General features: G+C 56.8%; 6 protein-coding genes across 6 annotated transcripts; all 6 read left to right on the top strand.

The window, feature by feature from the left end:
- Positions 1-78: 78 nt before the first annotated feature.
- On the top strand, positions 79-5,091 carry JKF63_00097 (uncharacterized protein; the record flags this gene model as incomplete). Its single annotated transcript, XM_067896149.1, has 1 exon — positions 79-5,091. One exon carries the CDS (start codon positions 79-81, stop codon positions 5,089-5,091), a length of 5,013 nt encoding a protein of 1,670 aa, XP_067752306.1.
- A 1,464-nt stretch (positions 5,092-6,555) lies between these two features.
- Positions 6,556-7,410, top strand: JKF63_00098 (uncharacterized protein; the record flags this gene model as incomplete). The annotated part of the gene is made up of 1 exon (XM_067896150.1): positions 6,556-7,410. The coding sequence occupies one exon, from the start codon at positions 6,556-6,558 to the stop codon at positions 7,408-7,410; it is 855 nt and encodes a 284-aa protein (XP_067752307.1).
- Positions 7,411-8,680: 1,270 nt separating this feature from the next.
- On the top strand, positions 8,681-10,486 carry JKF63_00099 (uncharacterized protein; the record flags this gene model as incomplete). Its single annotated transcript, XM_067896151.1, has 1 exon — positions 8,681-10,486. The coding sequence occupies one exon, from the start codon at positions 8,681-8,683 to the stop codon at positions 10,484-10,486; it is 1,806 nt and encodes a 601-aa protein (XP_067752308.1).
- Positions 10,487-11,839: 1,353 nt separating this feature from the next.
- JKF63_00100 (uncharacterized protein) lies at positions 11,840-14,863 on the top strand (the record flags this gene model as incomplete). The annotated part of the gene is made up of 1 exon (XM_067896152.1): positions 11,840-14,863. One exon carries the CDS (start codon positions 11,840-11,842, stop codon positions 14,861-14,863), a length of 3,024 nt encoding a protein of 1,007 aa, XP_067752309.1.
- A 567-nt stretch (positions 14,864-15,430) lies between these two features.
- Positions 15,431-15,805, top strand: JKF63_00101 (uncharacterized protein; the record flags this gene model as incomplete). Its single annotated transcript, XM_067896153.1, has 1 exon — positions 15,431-15,805. The coding sequence occupies one exon, from the start codon at positions 15,431-15,433 to the stop codon at positions 15,803-15,805; it is 375 nt and encodes a 124-aa protein (XP_067752310.1).
- An 807-nt stretch (positions 15,806-16,612) lies between these two features.
- Positions 16,613-18,358, top strand: JKF63_00102 (uncharacterized protein; the record flags this gene model as incomplete). Its single annotated transcript, XM_067896154.1, has 1 exon — positions 16,613-18,358. The coding sequence occupies one exon, from the start codon at positions 16,613-16,615 to the stop codon at positions 18,356-18,358; it is 1,746 nt and encodes a 581-aa protein (XP_067752311.1).
- Positions 18,359-20,484: the final 2,126 nt, after the last annotated feature.

The raw sequence follows: 20,484 nt of genomic DNA on the forward strand, positions 1-20,484 counted from the left end.
CCGCCTCCCTCATGCGAGAGTAGTACTGGACTGAACACATCGTCTTGTCTTTACTTGTAGTCATCGAGGGTCTATTGGATGCGCTCTCTGCGGTCTCGCATCGTTGGCGCTTTCCTCTCCCCACACAGCGTTCCGTGTTGCAATGGTAATGCGCCGCCTTCGCGCCCCGTATGGCGTTGTGTGAACACAGCGACGCGAAACACTCAACTAAACCCTGCGCCAGACTATGGAGCAGCTCCGCTCAAGGAGGCTTCAACCTCACTGCTCTCCCCGGTAGGATTGCCGTTGAACTCAAGAGCCAGGGGTGACTCCACCGTGCTGTTCTCACGACTTTCGCAGCGGCAGATGCGGCAGCGACAACGAAAATGGGGCATCCTGTGGCGATACCAATTCGAGAAGAACCACTCGCACCGCACCATGCCGTCTACACCGCGGGCCACCGCTTCGCCACCGTCTGCTACCCCTACACTGCATTCTGAAGATTTCGAAGGTGGTGGTAGTGCAGACGGAGCGCAGTGCGCGCGAGAACAGGGCGCTGCTGTGAAAGCTGCTTTTTCTTCCCACAACGATTGCCTCACCAAGGTGCTGGCTGACTCCGGGGTGAGTGGTGACACTGTAGCAGGGCCGTACACGCGCACTTCTGGTGCCGCTTTTGTGGATTGCATGACCCCTGGGAGTGCACACGGCTCTGTGGCGAGCACATCGTCTGAGGGGGATCCTCTACTGGCTTTTCTGGGCACACACGAGGAGGATGCGGCGTTGTTGCTCGCGATGTGGACATCACTGCATCGCAGTTGTGTCTTTGGTTCTGCACTGTCGGAGTCTCTAGTACTGCAGGTGCGCTACTTGCTCCACTCACTTCTTCGCTGCAGAGCCATCGGAGCAGCAGTGAGGTTTTATCACTGGCTCACAGGCATCGGTGTGCAGTTCCATCACAGCGATTTACTATTCCTTTTTTCGAGCCTCACTTACGAGAACGTGTCGACGACGAATAAGGCGGATTCTCCTGAGGCGACAAAGACCGTGGCCATGAAAAAAGACAGGGACATTTGGACTGAACGACGCCAGCGGTTCCGCACGTCCACCAAACGTGCTCGGGCCCCGGACGACCGGCACCAAAGTCAACAAAACAGTTTCAAAATGGGAGAAGATGGAGGACCACCCAGTCCGAGAGGTACCGCGACTTTGCCTGAGCAGAGAAGATGTGCGCCAGTGTTCGGTGAAGATGACCCCACGCTTATGAACCGTGCCGTCCACGAGAGCATTCAGGAGACGAATCCGGGTGGACACGTAGAGGGGGACACCCATATCGCGGAGGTTAACACCGGCAGCACCTCGTCTGCGATTTCTTGCGATCACAGAGACTTGGACGGCGAGGTGCGCCCTCCTGGTTCAATTGCACGTCGCGTGGCGTTCCACGAGCAGCCAGAGTGGATCAAGCGGTGGATCCTGTACGAAGCCTCGATGGGAACACTGGACGCCATTGAGGGAGCCGAGGACGACGGCCACCCTGGCGCGCTGCCGACGGTCAACATTCAGCACACGTTTGAGAGTCCCAATAGGGTGCAAGCGGATCTTGCAGCGCTGTCTGAGGACCCGGTGCGAACGATGGAAGTGGCAGCAATTGTGGAGCACCTACACCTACTCACGCTGGGTGCCATGCACCGAGACCATCTCGGCTCTGCTCATCCCACTGCATCACCGCTTTTGTCGCAGCTACGTCGACGGCGTCCCTTGCGCCAGCCGCGGCTGCCTCCTCCTGCGAAAAGCTACTGGAAAGAAGCGCTGCAGGTGGTGCGGACCACCTACGCCCTTTCTCCATGGGCCACGGGTGTGGGCACATCATGCGGGACTTCATCTCCTCCGGCGATAGAAAAGATGCTTCTTCCTAGCGGTATTGCCCTGACTCTGCAGTCGATGCTTCGGGAGGCGCACAGTTGGAGGGGCGCGTTCGCTCTTTTGCGCCTAACTGCCCCAGAAACGAAAGGACGAGCCGGCGCACAGTCCACTACTCTTCGCATGACGTCCGACTGTTTTCAGCGTGGGGCCATCCTTTTCATGGCCTTGGCCGCCCCTGCGCAGCCGTGGAAAACGCAAGCGACGATTGACGAGTGGATGCATCGCGTAATGCTGCCTCAACTTGCGCGCCACTCGAAAACGAAAGCGGAGAGCTCCCTGGGCACGATGGCGGCAACGGCCGCCCTCCACGCTCTGTGGCTCAGTCACCTCTGCGGAGTGAAAGCATCCCAACCAGACGAGTTTGTGACGCGCATCGAAGAGGCGGCAGCTTACCTGACTTCGGCTTCCGCGCAACGGGTGATTCACGGCGAGCTTACCCTCATGACGTCAGAGGTGCGTTCGAGTACCGAGCAGGCCGTTGAGACTTTGCAGAAAGCGGTGCGGGAGGCCGCACAGAACCACCGTGCCTCGGAGGCAGTCGCCAAGTCTATCCGGACAGGTGCCTACAGGGTCGAGAGGATTGAGCACAACCATGAACTCACCAGCGTTGCAGAAACCCCCCTCACGGTCGATCTGACGTCGATAGCACCCGCTGCTGCACAGGTAGCTGCTGTGCGCGGAATGACTTCTCCTTCTGCTCGGCCGCATACACCTCGAGTGACTTCCACTTCGCCGGAGCTGCTCTCGAGCGACGTGGTGGATGCCTTTGCTCTCTGCTGTGCCGCCGTCAAAGAGACGGTGTGGCTCCAGTTCACAACCGCCGCCTCGGTAAATTGTGCCACTGCTACAGTTGTCGAGGTGCTGCAGTTTCTGGAGCGCAGCGTGCACGGTCCTACGGGACTTGTGAACGTGTTCCAACTTTTGTACGGCTCGCTTGGATCGCACAACGGGCTACACGACAAAAAGTCACCTCTAACGCCGACAGTGAACACATCGTCCGCCACGGAGCGGGGATATATCTCGTGCCTCTTCGCTACCACTCTCTTGGAAGTTATGCAACTGCTTTGCTCACCACCGACGCAGCAGCTCCGCCGTTTTGGGTCCCGGATTTGGAACGGCCCCGAGTTGGTTCTCCTCCTTGAGATGGCGGTGAAGCTATTGAACGGGGTTGTGGCAGAAGACTTGAGACAAGCGCCTTGGCGGTGGACAGTCCAGCAGCGCTTGAAGGAGCTGGCCCACGCAACGGCCGGGGCAATGCGCACCGTTATGCGCGAGTTCAACATCAATCGCCTGAACGAAAGGGTCATATTTGGTGCCATGACTGACCAGGACGTCCAACTTCTTACTCTGCTTGCCCAAGTCTTTCATCGGGCGTCGGAGTTGACGGTGGTCTCAGGCGCTAGTGATGCGACGGGGTGGTCATCCCAGTCACCAGTGTGGCGAATCCTGACGTCGACCTGCTCCCCTCGCACCCTTCAAGGGGCACATCTGTGTTTCGGGAGCACTCACGCTCTTGGCAAACGGGTACGACAGCGACTTTGCCGTCGAGACAGCGACAATCTGGATCACTGGATTCAACCACCACGATCGTGTCAGCGCACCTCTGCTCGGCTGCGCCGCGCCCGCGGCGTTACGCTGCCGGTGCCAAAAGTTTCTTCGGGTCCTAGACCCGCTGCTGAGGCTGCCATCGTAGAGCGTGGTGTGGGCAGGGACTTCGATCTCGCTCGTCGTCTCTTTGACTCGGTGTACAAGATTCTCAATCGCGAGCGCACTACTGCGAATGTTGGCCAGGCTCTAGAGCGGCTGACGGCTACCATGACGGACTGGAAAGCCAGCCTATTTCTGTGTCAACTGGTTACCAAGGATGTCGCTCTCGCACGTGGCACGTGTAGCGTAGACTTTTTTGCGACAACGCTGAACCGAGTCGCAGAGGATGTGGCGAAGTCGAGTATTGCAGCGTCACCACCCGGGAGATCCTTGTCGTTACAGGAGAGCCATTCTCGGTCGTCTCGTGAAAAATACTCTGCCATGGCCACATTGCAGACGCGTGGACCACCCGACTTGTGGTTGAGGGCGGTTGAGGTTTTCTGGAGAGCCGTCGACCATGCAGGTGGTAGTGAACTTGGAGCGTCGCCGCACAGCGACGCTTCAACTCGCGCTGCCTCCGCTAAGCCCCTTGCGTCGCACCCCGTGACCGCGAGCGCACAGGAGCGTGCCGTTCTCGCACAGTTGCTGCTCCCTCTTATGCGATTTAGCCGCGCTGTTCATCGACGGGACGTTGGCCGGCAGTGGCTGCGCGTGTGGGCCGCCATGTACGCCCCGCAGGAGAAGCAATCCCCGAAATGGCGCCAACAGAACATCGAGGCACTGTCGCTACTCGGCGAGGCCGCTGCACTGACTCGCTGTGTCGCCGAGTACCCTTGCTGCGGAAGCGAAGCGTTGCTCTGCTCGGTGGCTGTCCGACACAGTGACTGGGGCGCCGCACTGGAGGCTCTTTTCAAGACATACGGTACGGTCGATGAGCGTCATGCGACGCAAACAACCTACTCATGCGAGGTGGCTCGCACGATTTTGACGCTTCTGGCAAAGTCGCCCATGAATCTCAGCAATACAGCAATGCGCTTGCGCACTGTTCAGCGCGAGGTGTGGAATACAGAGTGCAGTCTCGCCGTGGTGCGGTTGCTGTTACGGGGTCGGCGATGGCGCTTAGCCCTGGCACACGTCGATGAGGCGATGGAGCTGCCGGAGATGCAGCGTGTGAGAGCCCTGGTGCTTGTGGACCCCACTGGTCTTTTGCGACAGGAAAGGTCCGAGGCCTCGCCGACAGAGACCACGTTGGCGCACTACGCTCATCTGCTTGCAGCAGCGTTGCAGGCCGCGGCGATCGGCGGCGACAGTGCACATGCCCCTGCGTACTACGACGCCTTCAAGGCTTTACTCCGTTACGTCTTCGGCGAGGTCATAGACCGGCACACACAGGATAGCGAGGAGGATATTGCAGATGAAGGTGATATTGACGGGCTGGACGCCGCTCTAAACATGACGCAGGTACCCTTCAAGGAGGCTGACCACGCGTCCCATGTGGAGGACAGTGTGCAGAAAACACTGCGAGAGTTGGCACCACGTGCCCGCATCTTCTTCTTCCGTGCAATGACAAAGAAGATGTTCAGTTCCGAGGTGGTGGCAAGGTGATGAGGGCTCTGTATGCATGTAGCGACGATGGCGGGGGGGGGGGCACAGTACACGGATGACTTGTGTACGGCTACTCTGTGCTTTGCGTACTGAGTGGATGTCCTCGCGTGCACCTCTCGTCTCTCTCTCGCTGTCTGTCTGTCCGTCTGTCTGTGGGTTTCTGTTGACGAGCAGTGCACCCCAGCGTGAGGTGTGACGCTCGAGCATTCTACCTTGTGGGGACGCCAAGAAGCCGCTTGTCTTTCCTGCTCACGCGGAACTACTTGCCCCCCCCTGACAGGATAATGTAGCCACCACGTATCGAGTTCAGCGCGAAGCATCGCTGCTGGGGTTTGGCGGTCGGGTTGTTGGCGACGTGGTGTGCCGCGGGTGGCCACGCGCCGCGGCGCACTCTCAAGACGACCCGGATGCCTTCCAGGCTGCGCTCCCTGTGGGTTGGCGGAGGAAGTCTGGGCCACCAGCGAGGCGGTGGCTGGGTGGCGTTATCACGAGTCTGAGGCTGGGCCTTAGATAACCCTACCAGGATTGCTGCTAGGCGCCTCTCCCGCTTTGACTTCTCTCACCCCCTCCCCTCTTTTTTTGGGGGGGAAACCCTGCGAAGGCCCCTGCAGTACTCCCTGAGCAGAGCCTGCGCTGGAGACGGCATATGGGCGTGTGAAAACCCTACACCTCTGCGACGATGATAAAAACAAATAAAAACGTATAAATTGCCGCCCAGCAGTGGGGAAGTGAGTGGTGTCCAGAAAACCCGTGTTTCATGCTCTGTGTGTGTGCGTGTGTGCGTGACTTTTTCCCTTTTGGCGTGGGGGGGGGGTGCACTTTCGTGCCGGCCTTGTCGAGGCTTATAACAGCAAAGCCACGACCAAGAAAACAAAAATTGACGAGTCCGGAGCCGTCGATTTGTCTGCCACCGGATGAGATAAGCGTGAAACGAAACCTCAGAATGTCTGCGTGCGCTCCTCCATCGAAAGGATGGATGTTTTATGTGCTACAAAAATATCCCTTCTTCTATTTCCATATAAGCCCCCCCCCCCCCAACACACACACACACTCATGTACAACTGTAGCTGGGAGGCTCTGATGCGTAGTATAATTCGTTTCCAGGGTTTCTACTACCGCGCATCTCTGAGGAAGAGAGAGAGAAACCCCTTGTGTGTAGGTCTTTTTTGATCGTGTAGCCTAGCACGCGTTGTGATGTACTTCAGATTGTGAGCGAGCTTGTTCTTGGGTTACTTTGTCTCGGTCATCCGCTTCTCTCTCTTTTACTTCTCTCTCCCCCCCCCCCCTTGCCCCCCCATCATCCCTCCCTTTTCTTCCTTTCTCTTCTACCCTTTTGGCATCCTCCACACACACACACACACTCACTAGATATATATATATATATGCAATTACGATTATTATTACTAGTCCCGCTTTGCCTTTGAGGAGAACTACAGAAAATTGCCGTCTTGCTGTTTTTCTGGAATGGCGCAGTGCCTTACGTGGAAGGTTCTCGACCAGCAGCACACACGCGAGTGTCTTGAAGCTGTGGACCTCGAAGAATTGCGAGCTCTCATCAAAGTCATTGACGACAGTCAGGGTGGTGAGCTCCTACGTTCTCGAGAACGGGCACCCGCGCAGGTCAATGTGTTACTCGACCTTTACGGCCACGTGGTGCTGTTTGCAAAGTCCTCTCAGTTTTCTCCATTCAAAACAAGCTCACTCTTTGGGATCGTGCATAATGTGCACGAGACGAGTGTAGCGAACCGCTTGTCTCGCGCCGACTCGTACGGACACCTTCGCAACCTTATTGTGCAGCATAGCGTCCACCGCCCCCCGTACTCGACGATGGTGTTCAATGTACGCGATGTACAAGATATTGACATGTATCTGATGAGCACCTACTATCGCCACTACAAGATGTACATGTACTGCTTTGTGCCACGCGAAGTGGCCACCTTACGAACGGTGATGCTTAACAACGTTGCGGAGACGCCTCCAGCCCAACTTCCTCCGCTCTCCGCAGCGATTAGAGAAGATGTCTGGAGGGAAAAAATGCAGGAAAAAGCCCGGGCTCTTGAGGAGATGGAGATGGAGGAGGAGCTGGTCGCGTCGGATGCGGTCTCTGAAGCGCAGAGGCGCACTGCCACGCTTGATGATCCCAAATTTAAGGCAGGCATTCGCGAGCAGCTGGACACGATTCGCTCGGCCGTCTCGAAGAAATCGACAGATCGACTGGACCTCATCGAGGAGAAACTCGCTGTAATTGAGGCCAAGGTGAATGAGGCGATGAGCACAGGCAACCGTGGTCAAGGCTCACGGTCGGGAAAAAAAAGATGACGCCGTGTGGACGAAGGACACCGAGGACGACCAGGACGGGAGAAGCACAGCGAAGTGAGCGCCTTCACATCTGCGCTCTTTCACCCCCCCCCTCTCCCCAACACACACACACGCATCTCCTCTTTTGCTCCTGCTTTTTTTTTGGGGGGGGGTCAGTTTTCCCCAAGTTTTGAACACCCACGCTCCCCCCTTTACTTCGCCTGACTCCGTCACTGTGCCGGTCGCACCTCCGGGTGGCCCGGTTGGCGTCCGCTGACGGTTCGCGCAAAGGCACAATACCATGTTGTGCGATTTTGTTGGTTGCCATGTAAAGTAGCTGGTGGCCGCTGCCTTCTCTGTGCCCCACTGTTCTGTCTCGTGCTTTTGTGTACACGCATGAAAACACACATACACACATACAAAACCACAGGTAATGGGTCTACGTCACCGCAGTGATTGTGACGATTTGGTTTCTCTGTAACTACGCTGCGGCTCGAGAAGAGTTGAGCGTATTTCTGCCATCGCCATCGCGTCCGTTTAGCGACTCTCACAAAGGGGCCTGTGTGTACCGAACCTCTGAATGCGTCTATGAGTGCAAGGGGGTGGGGGTTGGGGGGGGTGGGGAGCGGGGGAAGCACCCGAGCTTCTGGTACAGGCGACCGTTGCACACCTCGTGTTGTTCTCTCCCCAACTTTGCTTCACTGCCTCGCTTCTCCTTTCCTGCTCCTCCCCCTCCCTCCCTCCCCCACGCACCCACCCACGCCGTCCCTATTGCAGCGCTGATTCGCATCATTTTCCCTCTCCGTATGCACGCAGGACTGCACACACTTTGGTGCCGCGGAAACGTCCCCCGAAAAGAGACACGAGTCACCCCCCCCCCCAAAAAAAAGCATCGTTAGTCGAATAATTTGCATCACCTTGTAGGGTATTTACTGCGCTTATTACTTGCGTGTGTCTCTGCCCCGGCAAACTGTGACGCGCGCATTGTGCCAGGCCGTCTCTAGGACCCTGGTGGACTTGGAGTCGTCGAGTTGGTTGGGCCTTCTACCTTCAACCCACTCTTCCCTGCACAGCGCTAGTGATTCCTCGTTGACAGTGAACCTCGGATCGCACTCTGGGGAAGGAAGAAGGCCCGCATCGGTACCACGCCAGCATGGACCGCAGTGGGTAGTCTTTGATATAACTGCCGTCTCTCTAACCTCTCACTAATCGCCGGTGTTCGTGGTCTAGCTCGTCGGGGGGAGAGGGGGGAGGGGCGGGGGAGTCCTTCTTTCCCCGCCCCCAGTGCCGTATGCTCTATTGTACTGTGAAGCGTCCTTATTCGGGACGGCTGGCAACGCGGCAGATGTGGGGCTGTGTGAGGAGAGCGGTGCCAGTCACCAGTTCCATGACAGTGTGGCGAATGAATCCCCCCTTGTCCAGCAGTGGCGCTGCGCTTCACGTAGCCGCCGCTTCCATTGGCAGTTGTACCAGCAGTGACAGCAGCACAGTCGGCTCACCAGGCAAAAAAAATCCCGTGTACTTCAACTTCGCCACGCCGTCGAGTGCGTTACGTGACCTCATGGGTAGCGAGGGTATATCTCAACGGCGGTCACGGCGTGAGGCCGTGGGGCGCGAGGCAGGGTTGTTGATGGTGGCGCCGCGCACCCCCAAAGCGGACGACCCGCTTCAGCGTCTTAACATTTTCAGACGCGAGTTCTCCGATTACAACTCTTCCGGAAAAGTTAATCCGAACATCACGGTGAGCGTCGACACCAGCACGCGTCGCTTTCTCGACATGTTCTGTGACTTTGAGGCGAAACGGTGCAAATTGTGTAATGAGGCCTTCACACAGTGGCACCTCCACACCAGCGGTATCCCGCACGCTGGGCGAGAGGGAATGCTGCTGGAGCTGGTTCGCCCGTACTGTGGTACCCCGGACGAGCTAATCGAAATGTGGTGGCAGCGACTCAATTCATGTGCGGCCTTTCACCGCATTCGCGCCCTAAGCCACAACAACCCTCACGAGCGTAAGCGACGACTGATCTACCTGTTGAAGCTGCTCAAAGACCGCGGTGTACTTGCGGAGACGTTCAATGTGAGTGACAGCCACTCCCTCAACTCGGCGCGCTCCTGGGAGTTTGAGCGACTTGAGTTTGTGGGCGACAACGTGGTCAAGTACGTGTTGAACAGCGTTATGTCCTGCACCTTTCCCCCTCACGAGGGCGGCACAAAAGGAAAACTGACATGCTTTCAATTTGTGATGGACGGCAACGACGGCTTGGCGCGCGGCTACGACCACCTTGAGCTCCAGCAACTTGCCTCCAGTGTCAAGGTGGTAAGCAAATTCAAGAGTGATATCGTCGAGACCCTCTTTGCCGAGCTGCAGATGTACCTGTGGAGCACGCAGCACGATGTCGGCACCTCCCCACTGGTGTTTCCCTTCACGAAGGACATTTACACCCTACGCGCGCTGGTGCAACATGTCCTGTATGAGTTAGCGATTGAGATTTTCCTCTACCATATTCGCTACATTAATGGCATGCTGCAGCGTGTGATGCGAGAAAATCAGCTCCAGTTCGTAAAAACAGATGCTGCTCTGCGACCCACCGGTGGTGCGAAAGGCAGGATGTTTGGCTCGAGAGCGCGCGGTGGTGACTGGGATGACGACAGCGATGACTACGGCGGCTCGCAAAGCTACGGCCTGCCCGGGGTGCCCGCTCCCACGACGACTCTCATGAAAACTCGTCTGCAGCGCGCGCACCTGCACGACTCCAGCTCGGCGCTCTTCTTCGAATCCACCAACTATGATAACGCCAAGCGTGTGGTACCCATTGGCGGACTTCTGCCCCGACCATTCGCGAGGGAGGACTTATCCGTGATCCCAAACTACCTGCCACACCTCCAGAGGGATGATGCGATGACACTGAGGGTACGGTCGGCTGGGAGTGCCGGTTGGTCGACCCTGAGCGCCACTGCAGCCGCGCCAGATGCGAAAGAGGCACTCGCCGGGCCTCTCAGCGTCACCCCAAAGGCAAAGCCGTGTGTCGACAGCGGTCCAGGAGGCCTGTCAATCCCACGTCTCAAAGACGAGGAGCTCATCCCTGAGCTGATTTAAACGACTCACAGGTATATTTTCTTTTCGTGGAGAGGGGGGGGGTGAGCCCTTCCCTCTCCCTCCACCCAACTCCTCCCGTTTTCATGTGTCAGACCCCCAGGGAAACAACTAAAGCTGCAAGTGGAGCACCAGCAAGCAACAAAAGGGCCTTCGTGTCGGGGGAACTCGCTGTACACAGACAAGCACCTATACACACGCGGTGGTACCAGCATTGACCCACACAGGTCAGCGGTTCTGCCATAAATCAAAGAAAGCGCTAGCGGTTGCAATGAGGAGGAGTGCTCCTCCAAGGGTGCTTTGTGGGCTCATGTCCTATCGCCCCTTCATCAAACAGCAGAGAGAGCGATCCCCGCAACAAGAGAGCAGCTACGCCCCAGTAAAACCAAGAGGGGAACAAGGCGTCGAAAACTGGGTCTCTTCGTGTAGCCTAGGTTCCGCTCCCTACCCCCTCCCCGCTCCACCTATACCCATCCCCTTCCCCATCCACTGTGAGGCGTGCCTGTACATGTTGGCCGGGGAGTAGAGGGAGAGAAGGGGACATGATAAGCGCAGCTCAAGTCTCTTGCGTATTTCGTACGCTACTCTATAACCCCTGTTCAATATGTTGTTCCTCATATGCCGCGACTAGGCACTTTTGGATCCCTTGTGGCGTATTTTCCGTTGGTGTATATGTTGTATGCGAGGGCTTTGCTTTTCCGTTCTTCCACCCCCGCTCTCTTCTTGTCTTCCTCCCAGCCCCCTCCCTCCACTCTTCTGTGAACTGAGACATCTGCAGCCACAATAGAATCTCAGGCAGCTAATTACATACCCGTGACGTGCCAACGGTTTGACTGTCTCACTTTTCGTCGTTTTCAGATTTCCCCTCAAACAAACATACATATACATACACCGCACTCCCCCCCCTCTCCCCCCTCCCCCGCCCCGCGACCACCCACTGCGTTGCATACGCACGCCATACACGCAAAATTTCCCTTTACACTCCACACTTGTGTGCTGACAGAAATTCTACCAAGGGCATCAGAGCGGGGTTCTCTTGTCATTGTCCTGGGATTGTGCGCTGATCAAACGTTGCCTTTGCACAAGGCTAAACAGACACACCAGCCATCACCGCAGCACCGACAGACAGGCGGAGCTCTTCTTCACTTTGCCGTGTTTTTTCCTCTCCCTTCCCCCCTTGGCAGCGTGCATACGCACATATCATCTCCACAGGTTCGGTTCGTGGTTGCTTTGCTTCCGCGTCGCCGCGTGAGTTTTGCGTTCACACGGTCCCTTTGGAGGGATTTTTCGTGGTTGTAGTGTGTTTGGTAGGCTGCCCCCCCCCCCCTCAAAAAAAAAAAAGAGCCGGGGCCGCTCATGATCACCGCTCGGTCTCCGTACCAAGTGTACAAGGCGACGGATGTCACCGGTTCCGTCGCCGAGTTCAGCTCTCTGCCCTCCGAAGAGTTGCTCCCGTACAAAATCGCGTCGTCGGAGGAGACCTTAGTGGCATCGCTTACTGTGGTAGAGAGCAGTGAAGACCTTCGTAGCAAGTACGCCGTCTCCGTCCTGCATGCCGCCAGCGCCTACATCTCGGACCTCATCAGCTACATTCCCCTTTCCTTACGCTCGCAAACTGCGAAGAGGGTCCAAGTTAATTTGGACGCGATTGTGCGCACTGTCATGCTTTTCGCCACCAAATCAGAGCTGTTGCAAAGTGTCAAAAACATGCTGCTTGTCAACGCCCAGGGTGAGCAGGTGTCGCTGAAGGATCTTTCGGAGCTGGAGGATGTGCTGAACGTGATGGAAAAGGAGTTCCGGCAGAAGGCGAAGGGGGCCGGTGAGAAGGTGGACATGCTGCGCAAGGTTGCGCCCGAACCAGTGGTTGTGTCAGCCAACCGGCCAAAGATCCAATGCGCGTCGCCTTCGGCGGCGGGCGACGAGAACGGCGAAGCGGCATCGGATTTGAAAGGTTCTTCTGCGCAGCGCCGCCGTCGTTCACTATCCACTGATGGCCCTGCCGCCAATGGAGAACTTCAGGGCGACGCCGCTGCACTCAAGGTGGCAAAGATCGAGGGTGACGGAAGAAAAGCCCCCCTGGCTCTCATGCAAGGTCGAAAGCCAGCTGGTGGACCCAAGAGCGCGCACACCAGTCGAAGGGGTGGGCTCTTGTGGGGACGCCTTCGCGCACTGACGAGCAATGAAAAAAAAGTTGTCGCCATGCTGCACTCCACGATTCAGGTTCTCGGGCATATCTTCGCGAGCAAGTTCAATGATCTGGTGCCGATCTTCGACATCCTTGAGGAGAGATTCAGAGCAATACAAGCCATTGTGAACGCTGATCGTGAGGCGTACAAAGCGAAGGGGGACAAGAAACTACCCGAGCCGTTTCACGACGTCACCCTTGATGGTATCCAACTTGCTCTGGAAGAGTCCAGCGATACATTCCGCAACGACGAGGAGTGTCGCTACGAACTGGATGAGGACTTGCTTCACCCCATCGCTCACGCTTGTCTGCAGGTCATCAATCAAATCGAAGGTTTTTTGACCGACCCATTCAAGGCCCCGACACCAGAGGAGCTGGCCAAGAAGCAGCAACTCCGTGACGCCTCCCGAGCCAAGCGCGACGATGCGAAGCGGCGGATGCTGGAAAGGGTTGAAGCCAAGGCCGAGCTGGAGCGCAAGAAGGAGGAAGAACGGCAGCTGATTCGGCAGCGCCTTGGCGACGGCGGCGACGGGTTTGACGATGACCTTGAGGAGGATACGACGATCGTGAATCCATCCACCTTGGGGTACGTGGCATACGCTACGAAATTGCCACTTGAGACTCCTGACTTATACGAAAAGGCGCTCTATATCTGGTCAATGCTGGTGTCACTACCGCGTGCGCTGAACTTGTCGCAGATGCACTTCGCCACGTTCCTCAAAGGCATCCAATGCGACGACCAGGACGCAAACGGACTGATGGAGGAGGTGACGAGGAGTTTGCTCGACGTGTCCTTGGAAAACGTTCGTGTGCGCTCCCCCGATACGCCGCGTATCATGACACGCAGAAAGAACTGGTTCGACGCTCTTGTCGAGTTTGTCGGGGTGGCCAGTGGCAACAAAAAGAGGCGACAGCAGCAGCAGCGGCAGCGCCGCGCTTCCACCACGGAGGACGATGAAGACGAGGAAACCGATAGCGACGCCGACACTTCCTCCTCAACATCGTCCTCGTCCTCGTCCTCCCCATCTTCGGCGAAAGGAAGGGCTGACGACAAGTCCGACGAGGTGGTGAGCTCTGAACCCAAGGAAAAGAGCGCCGCGAATGAGGACAATGTGGAGAACGGCACAGCACAGGCCGTTGTTGAAGAGGAGGCCGACACGGATCCTTTTTCGCTCGAGCTGAAGGAGACGATGGAAAAGGTAGCAGCGCTGCGCACCTTGGCTTCGTGGGGCAACGTGGATGTCGTTGATCGCCTGAATCTGCTGCAGTTCTGCGTGCAGGAGGCACTGACCAGCGACAACGTTCGCAGCGAGGCAGATCGTCTGCAAAGGGACCGCGAAGACGAGATGCTCAACGCTGAGAAGAAGCTGAAGGAGATACGCGAGGAGGCAGAGAGAGACTTGAAGGCGCTGTTGCGCACGCTACCAGCCGCGACTGCCCAGAAAGCCAAAAAGGCGCCCAAAAGTAAACAAAATGGCAATTCTGTCAAGACGAGGGACACACAAGAAGTCCACAACGCCAAGCAAGATGGGCAAGGCGGTGAGGAAGGCGAGAATGCTCAAGGTGCACTGGAGCAGGACCCAGAGGAGTCCGCAAAATTTTTCGAGGCGGAGCGCGAGGCGATTCTCAAAGGTGTGGATCGCAAGCGCGAGGAGGTATACGCTCGACTTTTCAGTGTGCAGGATGGCCAGGATAACGGTGCCATTATTGAACCCCTCGGGATGGACCGATATCGTCGTCTCTACTGGCGCTTTCCATTGGAGCGGGTAGTCTACGTGCAGAGCGTCCCGGATTTTACGACGGCCACGTTCCCAGTCCTTGCGGAACCCCCGGCACTCGAACAGCGCAGCGTTGCATCACGACTGCTTCTGTTGGATGACGAGGAAAGCGCGCTGCAGGGCGGACGGCGTCGTGGTGCCAGGGGTGCTGCTGGGGTCGTTGCGGATACTCTCAGGACCGACAACGACAGGAGCGCAGTCCAGACGAGGTGGGGTGTCATTCCAAACGAGCACCTAAGTGCCTTTATACAAACCCTTGACCGTCGCGGTGAGCGGGAGGCATCGCTGCGGCGCGCTTTAGAGCCACTGGTGCCATACCTAAAGAATCTCCAAGAGCCGCGGGAAGGCCGCGAGACGCGGGCTCGCGCGCACATGTTTGGGTATTTGAACCGCCTGAAGGTGGACTTCACGTTTTAAGCTGATCGTCGGCTCTTATCCTGTAACGGGAGCATAGAGCCCCCACTCTACTTCCCCAGAGGGACGACGACACACCGCCCCGGTGCTTCGCTCTTGTGCCTAGGAGGCAGAGAGGATTGTGCCGGTGGTGCGCCCTGATTGGAATATTCGCATTAAGCTAAGCATTCAAGCCCGCACACTTTGGTATCTCTTCTTTGTTTTTAGTGCCGTGCTGAGGCTTCATGCTCTCGTGGAGAAAAAAAAAGAAAACACCAACCCTGACCCCCCCCTCCCCCATTGCTGTTTTTTTTTTTGAATGGGCAACCATGTGTGCGGCTGTAACCCTGTTTGCACATGTAACGCAATCCACTGCGCGCCTGCGGTGGAGGGTTTTTTAGGCTGTTTACTTCTGATTGACATCAAGGAGGCAAGGGATATCCCGCTTTCCCTGTGCACAAATGAGGCTGCCCACATCTCTTCACCCGCTCCCGCTCATGCATATTCTCTCCCGCTGAACTGTTGACTCTCTCCTCCCCCCTTTCCTGCTGTCCCACTAATATTACCCCTTCCTCACATCCCACAGCCGCCATGCGTACGATCGAGTGCGAGTTCTCCCACTTCGCGGTGCACCCCGGCCACGGCCGCCGGTACGTGCCCTTCGCGTTCCTGTCGACGAAGCCGGTGCTGACCTTCTCGCGCCCAAAGTGCTTTGCACTGTACATGCGCAAGAAGAACCCGCGCTTCGTTCCGTGGACGCGGACGTACCGCCGCATCCACCGCAAGACGACGACGGACCGCGTGAACCGCCGTCGCGCTGCGCGCGCGGTGAAGGTGCAGCGTGCCATTGTCGGTGCGGACCTGTCCTACATCCAGGAGGTGCGCGCGACGCGGAAGGAGGACCGCTCCGCCAAGGCCAAGGCCGTCCGCGCGGAGGTTGCGGAGCGCAAGGCTGCCAAGAAGTAGGGACCCTTTTGTCGCCCCCCTTCCTCGCTGCCCTGTCCTCCGGATGAGATGGCTGCAATGCCCCGCACATGACGTGGGGGGGTCCCCTAGACCGATAGGGACAGGACCCCGCCGCTGTGTGGGGTCCTTCGATTCACTTTTGTTCTTTTCGTTTGTTTTTGACTTCCAATTTAGTACCCGGTAAAAAACAAAATACAAAGAAGGAATTTATTTCAGGCATTGTCGATGAGTTCGCGTTGCAAACTGTAGAAACGAAGTCAGGCTCATTTGCTGTGTGGCCTTTGTGCACTCTTCTCACCTCATGGCCAATGGCGCTGGCGTTGAGGTGCGCTTCGCATCGATGGCAAGCGACTGGTATTGCGTACCACACACCCACATGCACACATGCAGACGACACCTGTTTTTTTTTGCATATGTGCTGTGCTGGCAACCATTCCCCTCTGTGTTTTGGATTGTACTCATCATTTCCATGGATCTCTTCTTCTGTCTCTGAACAGGCAACTGAACCGCCGATCTAAGCGTCTCGTGTTCCTGCTTATATATATATATATTATTTTTTGCGACCTCCTGCGGCAATGACCCGCGTGCCTGTGTGTGTGTGTCGCTCGCTCGTCTTATAGCTTCTAAGAGTGCAAATGCCGTGTTGACATGGGCACTAGCGTTTTGCATACAAATTACAGAGCATTCCACCCAACGTTCCTACGGTGCTTCTCGAGGTGGATCCGGGGGGGGGGGAGTTGTCGGAACAGTCGCTGTCAAGACCGGCATCCGCTGCTACCCAAAAGAAGGGAGTACTCCACCGCCGCGATGCCGCCCAGTTCACAAAGGTCTGAGGAAGAGGGCGGTCGCCGGGTCGTTCATGTAGGCAACGCCGTACTCTCAGTGGTTGTGTTTGTGGTGGCCTTGGTATCCTCGATGGCAATCCTTGATCCCGACCGCAGTGGGGAGCTACTCTCAGCAAGGAGGCGCACTCCTCCGATGGACTACACGGAGAACGTGTTCATGGAGGGTTACACTCCAGTTGTGGTCCAGGTGCACAAACGCAATGTTCTTGTGGTGCCAGCGGCAGGCAGCCAGGGTGTCAGCGATGTGTCCAGGGCGCTGGACGTTTTCTTTTCCAGGGGACTCGGTTTTGTCAGTGGCACTGGGTGTGCGGTAACAAAAGGGGCAGACATGCAGTCTCAGGTGATCACATTGTCGGACGTCCACAGCGCTCTGTTGCTGGATCGAGCGGACCCCAACGCTACAAACACACCTCCGGTAGCAGATTGGGGAGATGCGACTGTGTCTCGTTCAGCTCGCTACCCTTCTGTCCTACATCTTTGCAGCGCTACCTCATGCATGACCCCGTATGTCACTCAGCAGTGGTCTGATCGAGCAGTCGCAGCAGCATCGCTGCTGGCAAACAAAAGTGCTCCCCGTGCACCTCCCCTCGGCGTGCGTGCTGGGCCGGTCGATAGTTTTGCTCTCGTGTTTGGCGAGTCTAGTGAGGCACTCGCCGTGATGCAGGATCTCGCAGAGCAGCGGGTCTCGATCCCCCAGAAGCCTTTGAGGCGCACGGGCCAGTTGTCAGTCGCGCCACTGGTGGGGAAGCTCGCCTACGGGGATTTGGAGGCCTCATGTAACACATCCAAGCAATGCAGCTACCGCTCTCCTGTCAAGCATGCTCAGCTGTCTGCACTTCTTGAGGTGGTGGCTGCGCGATTGCCCACAGCGGCTTCCAAGAAGCGCGTATTCAAAGAGTGGTTGCGGCGCAATGCCTCTTACTTGGGGGCGCAAGCGTGGGCATCCGTCGATGTGCTCCCGTTCAACTCTGTGGTCTTCACGGGATCGCAGGCGGCGCTTCATACGTTTCCGGTGGACTTGGTGTACGTGGACGTGGACAGCAGGGACAGCGCTGCAACCCTTGCGTACCTCACGGCACTTGCCTCTGACACCGACTCGCACGTGCGATTGCACCCAAGAAATTTGCTGGTTTCAATCTTCCCTTCCGAGTGGATGAATAATATTGTGAATGCGTTGACGCTGCTCGAAGAAAAGCAGCGGTACTGTTCGATACCGCTGTACAAGTCGTGCATGGCGAATCAGGCGGATTTCGCCCCATCCAAGCGCTGGAGGATTTCTCACACGAATTCGTGGATGGGGAAAGACGGACTCGAGGGGACGTACCTCAGCCCATTCCTGGAGCGCAGCCGGGCTGCACAGATTCCAGTGTGCACGGTCTTGCTCTCACGCCAAGTAGGGACTCTCGAGGAGCTTATTCAGATGGCATCGAAGGTAATTCGCTCATATCCACCTGATGCCTCACCAATGGAGCGCTTCCTTTACTATTCCTTGGGTCTCTCACCCGAGGACGAAGAAGTCCTCACGCGACTGCCGGCGACCGCGACGGACGCGAGAGGGTCTGTCGTGAGTAGCAGTCTTGGTGATCTAAGTGGGATGATGGATTATGTTGCACAGTACGCTGGCTTCGCGGTTCCTCTCGTTGTAGGCTTGGTGCTGACGTGGAGCGTCTGTCGCCGTCGTGGAAGGAGCGGGCGGGGTAGTCAGTGACCCTGTGTGGACAGGGCGACATTGCCCGATGGTGTCGGAGGTTTGGTTCCCCCCCCCCCCGGGGGGCGGAGAGGGCTGGTCAGCATAAAATAAGATCCGGGTCACAGACGAGGAGGTGTGAGAAAGAGCTGTAAGGAACACTGCCTTGATGAGGTATCTCGCTGGGCCAATCTTTGTCACTCGCCCCCCCCCTCCCCCCTCCCCAACACACACACACACACACCCTTACGGAGGCTCTTCTGTCCGCTCCCTAAAAACCCGCGAGCACTGGCAGGGACAGCGACAGCAGCACGACACAGGCTGCCCAAACAAGCAAAAAAGCCCCGTCGCTCCCTCGTGTTGTCCTGTACGGCATTGCTACTCTGATGGCTGTCTCACAGGCTGACATCTGTCAACCGGGATTTCCCTCGAACACGACACCAGCCGAACCCCGGATATTCACGTGCATGACACTGCGTGCGTTGGTTTGCCGGTTCCTGGGACTACCCGGCCCCCTTGGAAACGAAAAATTGCAGACAAGGGATAAGCGTACGTGGTGAATTGAAGGCCTTGTCTTTTGCCTTCTGGTAGCGACAGTGACGCTGTCGATGAAGTGGCCCTCGCCTCAACTATGTCTTTTTTTTTGTCTGTCTGTGCGTGTGCGTCTCAGAATGTGTGGAGAGGCAATTTCAACGTAAAATAGAAGAAAGTGGCTGCGCAATTCTTATGTTTTTTTTCTCTCCCGTCGGGGGAGTATCGCGTGATAAGCAGGCTCTATCAACACACTGTATGTTTCGCACGCGCACGTGTTGCCCAAATGTCGTATAAAATCCCCCAGTGTGTGATGCCTCTCCTCATACTTTCTCAGTCAAATTCTGGAGATCGTCCCAGGGATCTTATGTATACGTCCCAATCGCTCGTGTTGCCCTCCTAAACGCATCGCGTGATCTCACCCTCACTTCCTGCTTTCCTTCTCCTCACGCAGACTGTTGCTGATCTCGCCCTCAGTCAGCAATGCACCGTGCGCGCTCATGATGCATGCGTATTCCCCCCCCCCCCCCCGCACACACACACACTCTCGTTTTCGCTCGTCTCTTGTACTCACGGCCTGCATTTTTTTTCATTTCAAAACGTGACCAGAGTTAGTGGCTTGGTACTGGAAGGCACCGAATCCCGCGCAGGCTTGCAGATGCCGTCCCCCACGATGTCTTAGCTGCGCACGCTTGTCGCCTCTCTGCATGATAGCCCGTGTACTGCTCCAGGTAAGCGCGGCGTTGATACACGAACTCACGATAGGGTCGTTCGAAACAAGGTTTCACTTAGCCAGGCCTGCGACTGTGCCCTTGTAAGCGAGTGCCCGCCAAATCGGGTGCCGCGGATCGTGTGTTATGTGGAACACCTCGGGAGCAATGACAACCGCGAATGCAAGCAGTGACTTTCCGGGCGTGCTACTTGGTTCGCGTACGCCACCGCAAAACCCATACACCTGGGCAGGTGTGACTTGAAACTGGATCAGGTGACGTCGGGCCGAATCCGTCAATGCCGCCATGGCATCGATAAGCGCGAGCTCCCTAACGAGTGCTCCGCGTCCCCCTACTTCCAGTCGCTCACGCTGTACGCCCCGCGGTGCATGTACAGCGATGTGACAACCGATTTTTGGTAGGTGACCAAGCGACTCCTTTCCGCATGGCTCTGTTCAACACACCATTCAGCGTCACCCTCTACCATTCTCAGCGGAGAAACATTTGGTTTGCCCTGTGCCAAAGCTCTTCACATTCTGGGGCTCGTGAGCTGCTCATTGATGCGACGGCGAAGCCGTCGAGAAAGCACACCGAGTCTCTTTGGTTCTGCGATGTGTACCAACCATAGTGACACTATTCTTCTGCTTCCGGTGTTGTGGTTTTTTTCACCACCCCCACTGAAGGTCTTTTGTGTGTGTTGTGATGGAGTGTGACGCGTCTGGCAGGGTTGTTGTTTGGATATCATTTCTTTCCTCCCAGATCACACACACACACACACATAGACACACGCAAAGGGGGGGGGAGAGAGAAATTCTGGCCCGATATCGTCTTGAAGTGCACACACTGCAGTTTGTACTCTCAGTTTTATGGCTAAAATGGAGGACTACTCAACCTCAACTGACAAAC

The sequence above is a fragment of the Porcisia hertigi genome, chromosome 36 (assembly GCF_017918235.1).
Source record: "Porcisia hertigi strain C119 chromosome 36, whole genome shotgun sequence".
NCBI lineage: Eukaryota > Euglenozoa > Kinetoplastea > Trypanosomatida > Trypanosomatidae > Porcisia > Porcisia hertigi.